Source organism: Ctenocephalides felis, unplaced genomic scaffold (genome assembly GCF_003426905.1).
Source record: "Ctenocephalides felis isolate EL2017-DRISC unplaced genomic scaffold, ASM342690v1 CF-g0.4_SCAFFOLD_03572, whole genome shotgun sequence".
Lineage (NCBI taxonomy): Eukaryota > Metazoa > Arthropoda > Insecta > Siphonaptera > Pulicidae > Ctenocephalides > Ctenocephalides felis.
In genome coordinates, this window is record NW_020539726.1 from 29,850,160 (window position 1) to 29,868,918 (window position 18,759).

At 33.2% G+C, this 18,759-nt stretch overlaps 1 protein-coding gene across 1 annotated transcript in view; it reads right to left on the reverse strand.

The window, feature by feature from the left end:
• Positions 1-324: 324 nt before the first annotated feature.
• The window catches only part of LOC113388358 (protein turtle homolog B-like), a 55,037-nt gene continuing 36,602 nt past the window's right edge, over positions 325-18,759 (reverse strand). The window contains exons 2-7 of the mRNA XM_026625744.1: positions 15,516-15,697; positions 3,598-3,808; positions 2,105-2,216; positions 1,562-1,737; positions 1,230-1,314; positions 325-406 (exon numbers count right to left, since the gene is read on the reverse strand). Of these exons, the coding sequence (XP_026481529.1) occupies positions 325-406; positions 1,230-1,314; positions 1,562-1,737; positions 2,105-2,216; positions 3,598-3,808; positions 15,516-15,697 (848 nt within the window). The remainder of the gene's footprint in view (positions 407-1,229; positions 1,315-1,561; positions 1,738-2,104; positions 2,217-3,597; positions 3,809-15,515; positions 15,698-18,759) is intronic.

Below are 18,759 nucleotides of genomic sequence, written 5' to 3' on the forward strand. Positions count from 1 at the left end.
TGATCAATTACTTTAACATTTTTTTAAAAATTAATATCTTCAAAAAAAATCTTTTTTTTATATTAAATACAAATTTTATCTGTTTATTAACATTAATTTTCCTAACTAAAATAATTAACAATATAAATCAGCACCAAAATAGTTCATATATAAATCAGCAAGTTTTAAAAATATTAGTAATTATTAATATTAATAATTTTATAATTATTAATAATAATTATTTTTATTAGATGTTCGATTTCAAAAAAAAGAGTAATTTACTGATTTTAACCCGATTTTATGGAAAAAGGAGTAGGTATATTTTCAAAATTTATGATTAAATCATTAAATAAGTCGCACTTGTGGCCCAGAATCAGATATTCTTGGTTGTATTTTGTGGTAAATCAAGACGGATAATTTGTGAAATCTGTAAATGAATCATTAAGTTAAAATTGAATATCAATTTCAAGTACTAAGTTAGGATTTTTTTATTTTAAAAGCCAATTTTTGAAATCTGCAAATAAATAAAAAATATTATAAATTTTAAGTACCAAATTTTATTCTCTTTGTACAAGGTTAATATCTATACCCTTACGTTAAAGATAATTTTAAAATAATTATAAAAATTATATAAAATATATTAGATATTTTGTGTATACACAATTAAGCTTAAAATTCTAACAAGAATTGATACACCGTTATCCGTAAGAAATTATTATTAGAACAATTATCGTTAGATTCTAGATTTATCATAGAAGTTGATTTAACACTTTTTAACATAGAAATTATATACACTTATTACAATATTTATTATTATCAACGTCATTATATTAAAATAAATGTTTAAAATCCATATAAAATTATTTAAATTTGATACACAACATTTTATACGTACAACATTTTTGGCAACACTCAAAATGCATATGCAAAAAAATTAACAATATATTTTTGCACATTGCAATTTATAAAATAGAAATTACATCAGCAATACAAATTTTACAAAAAGTCTGTAACTATATATATAAATTTTTAAAAATGTTTACGTTTGTCATTGAAAATCACACAATATCACATAAAACATGTCGCACTAAATCGTTCGACTTTTCACAAATCGCGTTTACACAGAGAGCTTTCAATCATAATATTTTTTAATCCATTTTAAAATAATTTAATTTTTAATATCAGATTTAACTGCTTTTACCAGTTTCTATTCAATTTTTGTTGTATATATAAAAATATACATACACAACATTGAAATAGTTATTTTATAGGATGATAAATTTCTAGAACTCCCTGAACTCGTATTCGCATGTTGCATTGCAGCTGGCATTTCACCTGAATAAATTAAATATTTTGTATTTAGTTCGGTTTATTAAAATTTAAATGATCATATTGTAGGTATTAAATTTTAATTAAGCGGAATTAATTATTAGAAATGAACTTGTTTACCTTAGAAATTAGAAATACAAAAATGCGGATAGATTTTTTACGGAATTATTTTAAAAATATAGGAAGGAAATATATTTATGAATTATATTACTTCAATTTAAGTTAAAAATAATAGAATAAATGAAAATCTTACCATTTAGAATGTGTACTGCAATAGATGCTGGTCTTGCATTAGAAGGTGCACAAGTATAATTTCCATCATGCATCGATTTATTGGCTTCTGGGACTGTTAAAAGACTAACATCCTTTTCATCCCTCACAATAAAGCCTAGATCAATGTCATAGTTGACCATTCTTCCTGAATGATACCTACAAAAAACAAAATTCCCACATTCCTAATCTTTATAATTGATCAAATCAATGATTGCAACTGTGGTCTTATAATTTTAAGAGGAATCATTGATTTTTTTTATATGCATCTACTGTAGTTCAAATGTTCAATTTAGTTATAAAATTATTTTTCTAATTTCTGAAAGTTAAATAAAAATATTATAATATAATTGAAAATCTAAAAATCAACTGATGTAACAAAGAAATATAATTCACACCAAAAAAGGGGCACACACTAAAAAAGGGGTCATACATCTTTAATGTGAAAACAAGATAATTATCATAAATTGCATAAGATTTTTACTAATAATTTTATTTGATAAAATGAAAATTAAAGATATTTTACCAAAATACATATGAAGGTCTTTCAATAGCGCCCTTTATAGAACACACCAGCCTCAATGTTGATCCAGATCTAATATGAAGATCAGGAGATCCTTGAATTTCTGCAAACGCCTCTGAAAAAAAATTTTTTTTCTTGTAAAGCTCACTACTATTAATATAATTATTAACTTTCCAAAAATCAAAATTAATAATTATTGCATATCTTCACGTTTTGAAGGTTTCTGAACATTTTGGCATACCTCAGAAAAAATGTGTGTGGATGTGCGTATGCGTGTGTGTGTGTATGTATGTATGGATACAACTTTTTGTCCACGTTTTCGGGCGCACGGATCAACCGATTTGCATGGTTCAAAAAATATTCGATTGGTGTTGATAGGGATATGTGCTGATTAGTTTTTGGCACAGGCAGGTCCAGCCGTAAGGGAGAAACGGAGCAAAGGGGGCAAAAATAGAAATCGAGTTTTTGAAGGAACGGAGCATCCGATTTGAATGATTCAAAAAACATTCAATTTGTAATGACGTGGAAAAGTGGTGATCAGTTTTTAGCAAATGCAGGTCTAGCCGTTTTCGAGATACCGAGTTAAAGGTGCAATACATTGCAGTTTTGGAGGGAACTAAGCATTTGATTTGAATGATTCAAAGAACTTTCTGCTTGTGTTAAACGATTGTTTTTGGGAAAAAAAGTCTTTTTTTTTAAATTTATTAAATAAATTATAAAGTTGAAATTATAAAGCTCGCTTTTATACTTCAAATAAATAATTATATCTTTGCAATTTATCTTATAATTATTAGACAATGTTACAGTATTTATAATAATATATTTGAGAATATTTAATATTCCTCGAACATTTCATTACGGTACGGGAAGCACCAACAATTTGCCTTAAGGCACGTTGCCATACACCACTAGTAAATTATGTTTTTAGAACGTAACTTATTTTGCAAATATTTCATAATAGACCCAAAAACATTGATGGAATTTTTGAGCCAAAAATATTACTGGAATCATTGATCCGAAAATTCTGGTGAAATCTTTACAAAAACATATTTTTAATCATTTTTATTTTACAAAGTCGTACAGATTTGAACTTGGAAGCGTTTGTTTATTCAACCAAATATATCACTGGATGCAGATCTTAGCTTTTTCTTTCTTTGTTAAATTCTAAGCCATGCAATTGATTTTATATCTCCTGTAGATAGATGATCAAATAAAATTATTATAAAAAAAATATTTCTATTTAACAAAATCAGATGATGTAATTTATAATTATTTGATGGGGTAAGTCTTAGGTAGTAGTAGGACTTGAGCATCTTTACATACAATTTCTTTCACTAAAATTAATTATTCTATTCTAATAATTTGAATCATAAAAATACTTTTTTTTCTCCACATTCATAAAGTTGACAACCATTAAAATTCTAGGTACAAAATGGGGTTGATAAAATCGTGATCTTTGGATTTTCTTTTCCAGGATTTAATTCAAAATATCTCACCGACGACTTCCAAATGGACAAACATGCTCGCCGGAGGATGAGTCGAAATCTGGCATTCATACGTGCCGGCATCTTCCAGTTTCACAGATTTTATTTTCAGAGGCCAATGTCCCAGATGACGGACATGTTCGATGTGAAAACGCTCGTCACTCGAATATATTGCATTTCCCACGGTCAGAAGGTGGAAGTCACTTCGGCGAATCCATGTCACCTGGAAGAAAAAATTAGGTAAAATATATTGTTTTCATTACAACTTTAGATCAATTGAATAATCACTTTATCCATTGATTACTCCCCAAGTTGACTGAAAATCAATCAGATCGAGCGTTTCGAATCCGTTCAAACATTTCAGATATCAATTTCCTACGTGATTTCCCAATCTATATATCTGTCGCATAGTATGAGCATTACATAACATTGTGAAACGGCTTGAAATCAAAGGACCGTGAAATACATTCATCAGATTACCGGACGATATCAATTAGAGACGATGGCAGCTTTCCCGGCAACTAGGATACATATAACTATTCGGCCTAAGTACCAAATTACTACGACCACTTGAATCTAATCAAATGCTACCGATGATATTTATTGTTTGAGATAAAGTGAATGATTATCCGTACTAAAAATAATATTTCAGTATATAAAAGTATGTACATTGCACTTTATAACATGGGTTTTTTACCCGAAGGTATTGTATCCTTCATTGGATTTGATTTTACAAACAATAATTAATTCAAAATATATAAATAAATTAATATTTGTGTGACAAAAAAAGAGGAATGAAAATTTATCCCCAAAAAAAATCACATAGCACTATTTATAATAACACATAATAACACAACAAGAAGAAAAACATAATAAAAATTTATTCATTCTAAGGGAGAAAATTTGTATCGAGCCAATTTACGTTTACTGCTATGGGTCAATCAGTATATATTTTGGCATGGCGTGATTGCCATACCAAATATCGTCTCTTGTGTATTGGCCGAGGCCCGCGATGTTAATATTAGGATGATCCCCACATTTTAGGTAAAAATTTTTAGTAAGCTTTTTCATGTAGTCAAGTATTGTCGGTACGTCAGTCTGTTTGTGTATGTATTTTGAAGAGTAGTAATGTCTAGTCAGTGGGTCCCTTATTTTGTTAAGTACTATTCGTAGTGTCTTATTTTGTAATGTCTGTAGTTTCTGTAAGTTGGTCTTAGTCGTCGCGTTCCATGCTGGAGCGGCGTATGTCAGTATCGGTCTTATTAGTGTCAAGTAAAGTGTCCGTTTGTTCTTCACGCTTAACGGGCTGTTCTGGTTCAAGAGAGGTCTCAGATTTAACATCCCGTAAGCCTGTCCAATTTTTGTATAATATGTTTTGTGAAGCTGAGTCTATGGTCCAGGGTCACACCAAGATATTTGACATCCTTCGACCACTCAACTTCACAGTCCAATACTTTAATTTTGTCCAAGTCAGTCAGTCTAGTCGTGGCATTTCGGCTCTTTGTAAATAAAATTGCCTCCGTCTTTTGCGGATTGATTTTGATCTGCCATTTGTCAGTATATTCGGTCAGCTTGTCTATGTGTGTCTGTATCTTTGTAGTCAGTAGCGTCGGTGATCGTGATGATTTGTATATGGCAGTGTCGTCAGCAAACGTCAGTAACGTTGTGTCGGCGTCAGTGGGTATGTCGTGAATGTAGACGTTAAACAAGGACGGTCCCAGGATCGAGCCCTGCGGTACTCCCGCCGTCACTTGTTTAACCGTCGAAAGTCCGTTGTCTACTTGTACAGTGAAGTTACGGTCTGAGAGGTATGAGTGTAAAGTTCTCGTTATGTACGGTGGAAAGTTGAGTTGGATAAGTTTATGTACAAGTCCGTCCATCCAGATGGTGTCAAACGCCTTCTCAAAGTCGAGTAACACCAATCCGGTATGGTTTCGTCTGTTGAAGTTGAGTACTGTATTTTCTATGAGTTTTGTCAGTGGGTGTAGTGTAGAGTGTCGTTCTTTGAATCCGTATTGTGTGTCAGGTATAATTTTGTTGTGTCTTATGTGTTTGTTAAGTCTTTTGAGTAGTACCTTTTCGGCTACCTTACTCATTGTGTTGAGGAGGCTGATCGGTCTGTAGTTCTGTGGCATGTCTGGCTGTTTCCTTGGCTTCACTATTGGAAATATGATGGAGGTTTTCCAAGAAGCGGGGAAGCAGCCTTTTGTCATTAGTCTATTTATTATGCGCGTAAGTAAAATGTAGGCGTTCGTCGGCAGTTGTTTAAGTATTATGTTTTGTAGTCCGTCCGGTCCTGGTGCTTTCCTGTTCGGTAATTTTTTAACTATTGTCTTTATTTCGGAAACTGTGGCAGGGTCTATTCGTAAGTCTTTGTCCCTGTGGAGGTCAGTGAAGTTTTGAATTGTCTCGTGTACGTCTTGTTTCAGGTCTGCGTTTGACATATTGGCATTTTGTTTATGGATGTTCTCAAAGTTTTTTGCCAATATTTCCGCCTTGTCTGCTGGTGTCGTTGCGTAATTGTTGTCTGTTAATTTGAGTGGAGGTATGGATGTTGGTTTCTGCGTCAGTCTTTTTGCTGTCTGCCAGATTTTGTGTGGGTCAGTATTTAAGTTCTCGAGTCTTTTGGTCCAAGTGTTGTTTCGGTGGTCACGTATATCATTGGAAATAATTTTGGTCAGTCTGTTCACATGTTCCTTGAGTAGTCTGTCACCGGTACGCTGCCACAGTTTCTTTGTGTGATTTTTAAGTTGTATTTTCAATAAAATGTGTTCTGGCAAGTCGTTGTCTGGTGTTGTTCTTGAGTCTAGTGTCGGTATAGTCTGTTGTACGGCGTCTGTGATTGTCAGTGTAAGGTGTGTTACAGCCTCCTCAATGTCTGCGTTGGTATCGATTGGCATTGTGTGTCGTGTGTTGTCTGTGATGATGTCTCTGAAAATTGGCCAGTTGGCTCTGGTGTAATCTAAAAATTTGCGTTTGGGAGTCTGGTCGACGTCTAGTCTGTCTGAAATGGTCATGAAAACTGGATTATGGTCGGAGTTAAAAAGTGTTCTTGTTATGGGTTCGGATGTTACGTGTAGATTTTTTGTCAATGCCAAATCGATCGTGCTGTGATGGTGTGTCTGTACGGTGGCGTATCTGGTGGTCGGCGTGTAGTTGTGCGTCTGTGGTGTTGTGTTCAGTCAGGTATTCGTAAAGTCTGTTTCCGTTCGCGTTGTTAAAGTTACAGTTCCAAGATGTATGTTGTGCGTTAAAGTCTCCTGCCATAAGTACAAATCTGTTCGAGTCCAGTAGTCTTTGTAAGTCCGCATGTTCTAGTCCGCTTGCCGGGATGTAAATCGATATTATGGTTACTTTTTGACCTCTCTTGTATACATTAATAGCTGTTATTTCAGAACCGCCCGCTGTCAGGTTTGGCACTTGCTCGTGTCTGATGTTAGACTTGATCAAGATCGCAGTGCCTCCCCATCCGCGTGCTACCGTCTGTCTGTCGTTCCTGTAAACTTTGTAATTGTTGATATAGAGTCTGTCCGTAGGTTTTAAGTGTGTCTCGTTGATCAGTACTATGTCCAAATCGTATTTTGTTATCGTCTGTCTCAGTTCGTCCACGTTGTTTTTAAGTCCGTTAGAGTTAAAGTGCATTATGTGTAAGTCGCGCGTTTGGTTTATGGAGATGCTGTTAAAAAGTTAAGTATTGTTGTGTATTTTTCGTTATATGTCATGTTGGTGTTTAGTGATTTTGTCAGTTTGTAAAGCTCACTAAAAATTTGTTTTACCTGGGGATCTGCAAACAGCATCCTGATCTCGCCCATAGCAGCAAAAAGTCCCTCTGGTGTATTGAAATCTGGATCGGACTGGCTGCAGGCAGGCCGGGCTGGTGATTGTGATAGTTCATGCCGGATCTGTGATGATGATGATGCAGGCCGGATCGGTGATGTTGATGGTGTAGGCTCAGCCGGTAAAGGTGAGGACTGGATCATGTTTCGAAATGATGACCTTGGAACAGGGAGTTGAGGAAACGCTGATTTTGCATTTGGGCCAACATTGGTGTTATTTAATGCTGAAGAAAACTCCTCGTCAGCGGCACTGGTGTTGGTGCTGGTCTGTATATTTGTCTTCTCCTGAGAGCATCACTTTCCTTTTTCTCCTTGTAGTTGAGAAGCGCACTGCACTTTGAGTAGTTTGCCGGGTGTTCGTTGCCACAGTTCACACACATCGGTGCCTCAGTTGGCAGTTTCTGGCACGCACCTGGTGCGTGCACATTAAGGCACTTTATACACCTGTACTTTAGGTCGCAGGTGTACGATGTATGGCCGAAGTTCAAGCATTTGTGGCACTGCAACGCTCTGTTCTGTGGTCTGTAGGTCTCCCAGGAGAAGATGTGTCCACCAATATTGGTTATCCGCTTCAGCTCCGCCATATCCTGGTCTTTGTCGACTAAAATTATGTATATTGGTAGTTTATGTTGACTACCGTCCGACTGTTTTCGTATTACTTGCACCACTTGTTTTATTTTAGCTCCTTTCTGTTGCAGTTCTTCGCGAACTTCTGCCTCAGTTATAGATGGATGGAGTCCCGTAATTGTTATTTTTTTTCCCAGATTTTGTTTCAAGGAGTAGGTGTAGAAAGGGTAATTGCATTCTCGCAATATGCTTTTAATTGCTCGTGGTCAGTAATTGAATCGGTATAAAATTTGTGTAAATTATTTTTTAGGAACTGGTACCTGAAATTGATCTTCGTTGTATCCCGGATATAGCGGATGGTTTTCAACTCTATTTCAGCTTTTACAATGATAGGCGGAATTTTCTCTTGCTTCATGTCTATTTTCTTCGATGGTGCTGCCTGTACGCCTGAAGTGGATGGCTGTGACCCGACATCAATTTTCTCGACCTCCTTGTTTTTGGCTTTCTTCCGCCGTTTGACCTTCTTATATTCCTCAAGCTCCCTGTCCGTGTCCATGTCAGTCCGATCAGATAGTGCATTGTATTTGTTTTTCAGGGTCTCGCTTGTTAATACTTCCATTTTCATTATTTTTAATTTCTTCCCAGGCGCCTGTCTGGGAATATTCTTGTATTCTTCAATATGCACAACACTGATTTTAATAAAGTTAATCTAAAGACTTAGAAAAATTTAAATTTAGAAAAATTCACTTGCTAATGTGGCTTATCCTCTAACCATTAGCAACACCAATCCGGTGTTTGGAAAGAGGAGTCAGCAGAAGGCACGTTCACCTTATAATTTTGACAAGATATTAAATATCTTGGGAGAATTACACCCGATTGCTTTTAGAAAAGCACGATTTTAAATCGATATCGGGTGAATTCCAGACTTTATACTTTACACAAAAATCTAATGACATTCACTTTATCCGTACTAATCATTTGCAATTAAACTAAATGCGACGTTGTCCTGTACAATCAAAAAACTCCAACAATTTTCAATATCCTAACTTTTTATAATATCACATTTAATGCCCTGCCTTTGTGATTCATTTATAGTCTTTGCATAAGCAGTATAAGAAATTAAACAAAATAGTATAGTGGGTATAACAAATTTCTATATATTTGTTTTTTGTTTTTGTTGAACAGAGTATAGCAAAATGTTTGTGAAATATATAATATATTTTGTACGGAGAAAGTAGTTTATGCGTACGTTTCCGAGGCAATAATTTATGATTTAGGCAAAATAAATGATTATTGCCTCGGAAACGTACGCATAAACTACTTTCTCCGTGCAAAATATATTATATATTTCACAAATATTATTTATATATATAAATATATATATATATATATATATATATATATATATATATATATATTTATATATATAAATTAATTGTTTAGATTGAAGCTCAATTTATATTATCAAATTTATCCCGAACAATTTAAAACTATGCTTACCGATAAATTTATTCAGAAGACGTATTAAACAAGATTAATTTTTCAATAACAAAAGAGTAATAAAGAAACAGAATTAAGACAAAATGACCCCAGTTTGATTTTGTTACCAAAAAAAAATTCAATCACAACAATCTACTGTACCGGCTGTAAGCTTGATTTCATTGTGTATGTTATGCAATTTGTTTGATAAAAACTTGTTCTCATTGAAGGACATACATTTATGCTACTAATTTATTTTAGATCATTTTATAAAGAATGGTGACGTTCAAAACAATTTTCAAAATGCATAGCTGGTTGATTTTGATATGTTTTACAATAAAATGTTGTTTGCCGCCCTCCTCCTGGTGCTTTTCTGTCAGAACTGACAATACAATCCCTTTCTCTTTCTCTCGCATTTAGAATATGCCACTGATTAGTCAGTATACTCGTTCATTTTTGTGCTGCCATAATGGTTTGTTTTTTCTATTATATTGTCTAATAATTCATTTGTAAAATATAAAGTAAAATAATCTATTGGATGTCTTATATTGCTTGGTATTTGTAGTCGGCCTGTTGATGTATGTCAAACTCGATTATTGAAAAAGAATCGGCACATTCGCTAATGTCTTTCCGCTTTTCATTTAATTTGTCGAACTTCTTTTTCTTTTTGTTGGTTGAATAATATCATCATCACATTCATCACTATCTTTGGTGCGAATAGTAATTTCATAAAATTTGTCGGTATGATTGTCTATTTGAAACTCATCTTCACTACTGCTTAATTCACAATTTACCAGTTGTTTTGCTATATTTAAAAGCGCTCGATCATTTTCAATATTTTAAAAAAGACTATATAGCAAAAAAAATGGCTAAAAATTCTACTAAAATAACTTAAAATTATTTTTAAAATATAATACTGTTTATCACTGTTATATGTGATTTATTCAACTTTTCGATGCAAACTGAGTCATTGTTTATAAAATAGCCTGTGCCTAACAGAGAATGTTTGTCCACACAGGTGGACAGCCGTCCCCAAATAGTTAATAATCAAAAACAACACAAGAAATATGCAAAATTGCATTTACGATGAACTAGCGTTAAATTTTTATTTCGCAACAGAGAATAATTTACAAAAATACAATAGTGAGTTTTTGTTTGTTTGTTTGTTTGAAAAGATTTATTTGTTCCATATTATAAAACATAAGAAAAAGTGAGCATATGAGATTTTGTATACCTATCATATGATACTAATACAATTCATTGATAACTAATATTTGCAACATTATTGATTATATAAATTAAGTAAATTAAATAGACAATAATAAGTATGATACATGTTTTGAATTTAATTCAACGCAACCAAAAGCGTTGTTGGTATTATTATTTAGAATTTTGTAAAACTAGAAGAATATATTCATAAAACCTAAATCGAATTAAATGATAATTCAACACAATTCAGAATATTTCCGTAGAGTTTGTCATTAATCATTTTACAAACACGCGAGAAACGTGTCGAATAAACTCAATTTTAGTGAATTTGAATAATTACCTCTAAACGCGTTTAATAGTTATTTGCCCCTAGCTAAAGGCGGTGGAATTATTTTTTGTTATTTTCACGTTATAATTAAAGTACTTTTATAGAACTATTTTATCACGTGGATTATACAAAAATTTATATGTAAGGTCAGCTGTTATTAATTTTATGGGCAAAATAATATTTGAATATTACAAAATACGTAAAAATAAAATTATGTCCCGTACGAGAATTCAATAGTTATGTGGTCATAATAATATTAGCTTCTAATGATTATTATTAACTTAATTATAATCAGGATATACATGATGAATCGTAGATTTCAAGTATTGTTGCATTTTTAACGACGTCTTTTGAAACAATTGCACCTTAAGTGCAAATATTAGTATAGTGTAAGTGTACTTTTATATTTCCATTAAATTTGTTATATGTAAATAGCAACTTATTCCTTGTGGGTAGGACCTCAAATTATGTGCAAATAGTTTTTTTTATTCCAAGTTACAAGAATCTGAATAATTGTAAACTTCATGCAATGTGTTCATATAAATTTTAAATATTTTGGCATGGCCTCGCCTGAGGAGCAAATATTGGTTTCGTCCATCTAGTTCAAATATGTTACAATTGTTAAATTCATACAATTTTTCAAGGTCAATGTATATGTCCTCTCCTTATCAAAAATAATAGACTCTCCCACCTGGTTTTAATTCGTCCAATAGGATTCGTCCTAATATTTTGGCAAGTAAGGTCTATGCTGCAAGTGCACATTACTGCACAATCGACTTCTCAATCGACTCGTATAGAAAAATAAGTATATTAAATAATACAATTGTGAAAAAATATATTAAAGATAAATAAAAATAATTAAAAAAAAGGATATGGTGCTAAATTCGATTTTGTAATAAAATTATTGCAAATTATGAACCTAATATGGACTTTTTCATAAATAAAGGTATTTTGAATGTAAACAGGTTTTTATGATGAATGGTTTCATTAGTCACATAACAATGGGCATTTAGTATAGCATTTCTTTGCTTTTCTATATGCAAATAATATATTTGATGAAATGTTTTTTTTAACTAATTTATTTCATTTTCAGCAGAAATTCAAATCTGAGAACAGAGGTCCTTGAAAACAATTCAAAAATAAAGCAAAAAACTAAGTAGAACAAAGTGTCAACTTCACAAACCGTGAAAATTACACAATCATAGGATATAGATGTTATGATCCAGAACAAGTGAATAAAAACCATTAAAAATACTAGGACAATGAAGTAGTTATATTGAATAAATATAATTGGACGTTTAGATCGTTTTGTGGACCGAAAAGCGTTTTACTTGTGTTGTGCTAAATATTGCAACTATATGTTTGACCAGAAAGACCACGATTTTTGTAACTGAGATACTAATTTCACTAGATGTTTGGAAATACAAATGAAAAAGATCGATTTAAATGAAAATTTGCGTCGAAAAAGCCCTCTTAGTTGATATTAAATTATTATTTGTCAATCTTCATCCATACATTAAGCTTTAAAGGACCAATCATAAAATTGGAAATGTTAAAGAAAAAAAATTCGCTATGTATTTTATCCTCATTGGTGACGTTTTTGTTGATCAAAAAAGCATTATCATAAAAATCCATCCAAGTTTTATCAGTGATTAACAGTATTTTTAAAAAGACAAATATTCGCTTGTGGTCAAAGAATTTGACTGGTGTCGACTCGTATACGATATGTGTATACATATAGTCAATTTTTTTTTTCGATTTTTGAGCTATAATTCAATCCGAGTTTGTTTATCATTTTTTAGTGTTTGTGTGGTGTTTTAAAAAGACATTATATATTAGTAGTGTTTTAGTGTAGTGATAGTCTTATTTCCGGTTCCCAGTTCCTGGTTCCTGGTGAGCTATCTTCTGGAAATCACGAGGTAATACACAGTTTTTTTAGCACAAATCGATATTTCATAATATATTGAAAAATTGCTTAACTTTTTTTCTATTCTTTAGACAACAAATTGGTAATCGGAATGTTCCAGAAGAATCGGTGATTTTAAATCAAGGTCAGTGCATTTTCATTCCTAGGCATGATTTCTAAGGGATTTTTAAGTACGGTCATACGTCTCGTTGAGCGTTCACAAAATAAGTGTAAATTAGATCAAAGTTAAGAAGTTATCAAATAATTACATAATGAATATTTGTTAGTGTAGGCAAAATTGTGACCGTACCGCTCCATAATACAAAAATTCTGTTCAGGTTAATAATATAATTTTTAAAATAGATGTGAGTGCTAATTAATTGGGCAATTCTGCCTCGTGGCATTGCGTTGTCATAAAAAGGCTATCTTATGCTTGCTTATTGGTAGTGAAAATTGTGACAACTTATATCTATTTGCTGTGCGATTAGACGTATTTTACTTATAAACAAGGAAAGAACAATGTTACGATAACTCAATCTACGACCAAGCAGTTATCGTGAGATTATTTCTTGCTTGTTTATGTGCAACATACACCTGATAGTGATATTATACATGAATGTTTGTACTCGTCCCATACAGATAACCGTTCGTAACAGGTAACACTACTAATTATGTTATACAGCCAAACCTCGGTTAACGCGGCAAGTGCGTACTGTGCAGTATGGCGACCGTGCTATAAAAAACTCGTATTTAACATACAATTCAGGTACACCTTACATAGTGCAATATGGGAACCATGCTATGAGAGACTCAGAGTTAGTACAAATCGCACCATTTTTATCGTGCTGTATGGATACCAAGGAATACAACTTAAAGTAGGAGTAATATGGACAAAATGACATGTATGGCATAGACACCTTATTCAAAAATTGGCGCGACGCAAAAGTCAGCTCAAACGTGTTCTTAGACAGCTATTATATATCAAACTAGCAAACCGGGCGAACTCCGTTTCACCACCAGATGGTTTCATTTTATGTAACATTTCGTTTGGTGATTAAAAGATGAAGAAAAAAATTGACTGCTGTTGAAATTGAATAAACATTTGCACAATACACGTGATTTGATTTGATGGTTTCCAATTGAAATGTTAGGAAACGAATAACTTATTTTTAACTTCCCGTAGGGTAAGTTATTGTAATGGGCCGAAAATCGGAATTGAAAATTTTTACATTTCTCGACGTTTTGAAGGTTTCTGAACGTTTTGGCATACCTCAGAAAAAATGGATGAGTGTGTGTGTGTGTGTGTATGTATGTATGGATACAAATTTTCGCCCACGTTTTCGGGCGTACGGATCAACCGATTTGAATGGTTCAAAAAGCATTCGATTCCTATTGATAGGGAAAAGAGCTGATTAGTTTTTGGCAAAGGCAGGTCTAGCCGTTTCGGAGGTACGAAGCAAAGAGTGCAGAAAATAGAAATCGAATTATTGAGAGAACGGAGTATCCGATTTGAATGATCTAAAATACATTCAATTAGTAATGATTGGGAGAAGTGTTTATTAGTTTTTGGCAAAGGCAGGCCCAGCCATTTTGAAGATACGGAGCAAAACATGTAAAAAATGGCAATTTTGGAGAGAACTAAGCGTCCGATTTTAATGATTCAAAGAACTTTCTGCTTGTTTTAACAAAATAATTGATTCTGGAAAAAAAATTTTTGTTCCAATTTTTTTGTTTTTTGTTTTTTAGTCTTTTGTATATCGAAAATATTTCAGATTTTATTTTTAATTCTGACTAAAGTTCTAATATACTTTACAAATAATTTCAACTCTGCAATTCAGTTTATATAATTCTTATAAATATTACACAATGTTACAATATTTATAATAATCTATTTGAAAACATTCAGTATTCCACGAACATTTTGTTACGGTACGGGAAGTTCCAGCAATTTGCCTTAAGGCACGATGCCATAATTGCCTCAAGACAGAATTCCACTTACAGCTAGTTTTTTACTTTTTTGCACAATTTCACAGTGAACACAATTCCGGTTTGTCACATGAAATTAACTGAGTAGAGAACAATGAGTAGCTATCAAACAAATGAGTAGCAGTCAAATAAAAAATATTAGTTTGTAGTACATGCCAAGTATCAGAGATGACGCTGCATGTGAAAAAATAAAGTGTTTTCCGCTTTTCTCTTGAAATCTTCCTTCAATTTTCATTGCTATAAACCTTACGGAGTCCGAGACCTTCCCAACGAATGCAAAATCGTCGAAATCGGTTCGTGCGTTCTCGAGTTATATTGTTCGGAAGGAAAACCCGACTTATTTTTATATAATAGATTACTAGAATTACTCATAGGTTGCGCAAGGAACTTATGGGCTATTGAAGAAAAACCATGTAATAGGAAGTCCGTGCAGCCGGAGGGATGTCGGATATTTAGCTCCGCGTAGTATGGAAACTGTGTACCCAGAACGCCGTGTTAACGGAGGGTTGACTGTATATAACTACAAATTTGAATATACTATGATCAAATATTGGAACAACGGACATGTCGTATTGTATATTTAATATTCCTCAATGGGCAAGCTTCTTTATTGACTTACCGTCCCCTGGCTAGATCTTTTCAGTGTGCAGGGCAGAGTCGCCGATCCTCCGCTCTGCGCCTGGACTCTGGTCCCGTTGGGAGTCAGGAATGCATGATTCGTCTTTCCGACGCCGATTATTGAATTCGCTTTGTCTTCCGACGAGCCATGAATATGCGATCTACGGTGTCTCCAACTATAGTCTGGAAGTAGAAGAAGGAAAAAGTTTAGATCTTTCTAATTACGAATGATATAGATTTTGATTTCATCGAAAACTAGTGGGGTGCAAATTCCTGAAATTTTCCATACCGAAATTAAAAATCTTGGTACGGAACCCAAAAAAAAATTACACAAAATGTGTACACATTATTAAAATCTCTATATAATATCTGATAATTTGATGTACATATGTTCAGTAATTATTTTTGACCGCCAAATGATATTTTTTTAAATTATTTTTATTGAGATTCCATAACCGCTGCACCTGGCTCCCTAAAAATTCAATCAGTTTTTTAGCAATACAAGTAAAATGTTTTTTGAATTATTAAAATCGGACGTTACGTTCTCTTAAAAACTGAGTTACCGTTTTTGGCACTTTTTGCCCCGTATTTTTGGAACGGCTAGATCTGCCTGCAAAAAAAACCTAATCAGTACGTCTCCTTATCAATACGAATCGAATGTTTTTTGAATTATTTAAATCGGCTGATCGATGTTCCCGAAACCGTCGACGAAAGTTTGTATCCGCTAGATTACTTATCTATGGGTCCCGTGCCTATGTTCAAATTATCAGATAGTTGCTTGTTTTATATGTGTTATTTGTGGTGATATAATTTGTTTGGTTTTCAAAATATAATTGCTTAAATTTAAATTAGAGAGCACAAATTTCTTCGTGCTCTGCGCTACTCTATAGTTGTTAGTGTCATTTTCCAATCATTAATAAATATGATTTTGAGTTGGCGTTTCCTTATTAACAATTGCACCTATTTCAAAATTTTACAAGCCATTTGATGAAACTATATAAGGACTTATCATAATGGTATGATTTCATCAAAACGCTTCTCAAAAATTACCAGAAAAAAATTACCAATTTATTTAATAATAACTATATTCTGAATCTAATAACCGAGTCTATCCACCACTTAATATTTCCTCAAATATCTCTCACCGAGTAAATCAAGGATTGCTTTCTCCTTATTACAAGACTAATCTCTTTGGTCTAATCGATTTCGAATAAGCGCGTGTTTCGTGTGTGAGCCTGTGCAGAAATGTCTTAATTTAGTGTTTCGGCCCAGAATTGCGTTTTAGTATAGCAGTGTGTACAAGCGTTGATATATTAGGGACACTTCATCAAACGCGCCAGTAGGAGTAGAGGTAGGATTGTAGGATTGTAGGAAGATACATAGAACAAAAACAACAACGAGATAATTCCGTGAGCTGAACTGAAACACATTCTGGATGTGGAATACAACGATTGTCAAATTCATTGTGTAGGGTATAGCAGGGCTTGAAGATCCACGACTAAAAAGGTGTGCCATCATTAGCTCAAAAACAAGTAAAATATCGAATTTTTAAATGATAATATTTTAAGTCAGGGTTCGTTTGTAGGTGAGCGGTTAAGAGCGATGGGACCTGAATCAGAGGTTCCGGGTTCGATACCCACTTCGAGCAGCCTGTTGTCAGGCATCAGTGATTTCACTTGGATATATAGATAGCAATATGTTTTCAAGTAAAAATAGCCCTCAGCAGGCATTGCTGCACCATTAAAAATACTCGCCTTATTACAGAAATTGTAGGGGAAAGCCGGACTGCGCCAACCACCGGACGCTCTATTTAACACGAATTATTTAAAGCCAGTATAAATCTTTTTACTTCAAACTACAAGTGAAAGGGGCACTGGGGACACACAAGTACAGGAGCACGCGCCATGACTCGCCTGTGACGCACACGGCCACGGCGAGAGCAACCCTTTTCTGTTTTAGGCGCAAAATCACGACGTCACCTAAATATCAATGGAAGTAAATCTAGCATATTTATGCATTTACATTTAAGTGGCCTGCAAAGATAAAAGTTGTACTTGATTGTTATCCGTAAAATAGTAGAATATTATTAGATCTTTCAGCCAATTTTAGTATGTGCCACCAAATTAACGAAAATGTCTGTCCTTTAGCACCGGACACTGAGTCATCACTTAGTGCCAGAAGTAGACATATTGATATTTCTTGTGAGAATTTACGTGATTTATTCCAATTATTCAATTTTGTTCTCTATGAGTGCTAACGATCACTACATACCTCAATTTTACGTATTTGCGAGTCAAAAAATGAGAAGGTTATAAATGCACCAGCTGAGAGCATCGGTGTGGCCCAGCCAAAAGGGTGGATGAATAGTGACTTTTTTTGCAATATATAAGAATATTCGTCAAAGACACATGTGCAGGCATTCCAGGGTGTGGAGATGGTTACATATGTGATCAATGCAGGTTATTTCGAAATGTTCGGTACTAGGTGCCGCTTTTTGAAACCATATTTTTTGATAGCAAAGTTTGATTGATATTGATAGTATTAATAATTTCTAAGCAAAGATTTCGGTTTTGTTATTTTAGTTTGATTTTTAACGTTGTTATCTAACATAAATCATAACTTAATAAACATTTTGTGAAATATATTTTGATTTATTTATAAATAACCTTAGGTGTCCGCCACTTAGGGACTTCCCCCTAATAACAATATATCATACAGAGATGTGACAACTTGAGTTGTCATCTGTCAAACAGTCTAGAATTAAGGCAAAATTAGCACAAAAACTTATAGGACTATTAGGTTCTGATTGCTGTTCAAAAATAAAAAAATAAAAAAAATAAAAAATAAAAACAATGAAAAAATATGAGTAGAGTAAGAGAAGTAAGTTTTCGCCTTAAGTCGTGCGACGCTGACAGTTTGTTAATGAAAGTATTTTTAATAAAATTTCCTATCAATTTTCCTGGTAATTTGAAAACGTCGATGTATATACATATAAATTGTTATCCATAGAACATGTTTATGTTGCGTAACAACTAGAACAATGTATTCATCGCCATTAATTTTATCAAATGAATTGCCACAATAACGATAACATAGAAAGCGCGTTAAATTTTATCTGATGCTTTTACATATTACGCTTTGTAAATTTGACAAAGGAATAAATTATTTGGTCATTTCGACAATTTCCTGCTTTTAAGATAATTAAAACAGGACCTTTGATAATAGTGCTGTGTTTGATAAAGATA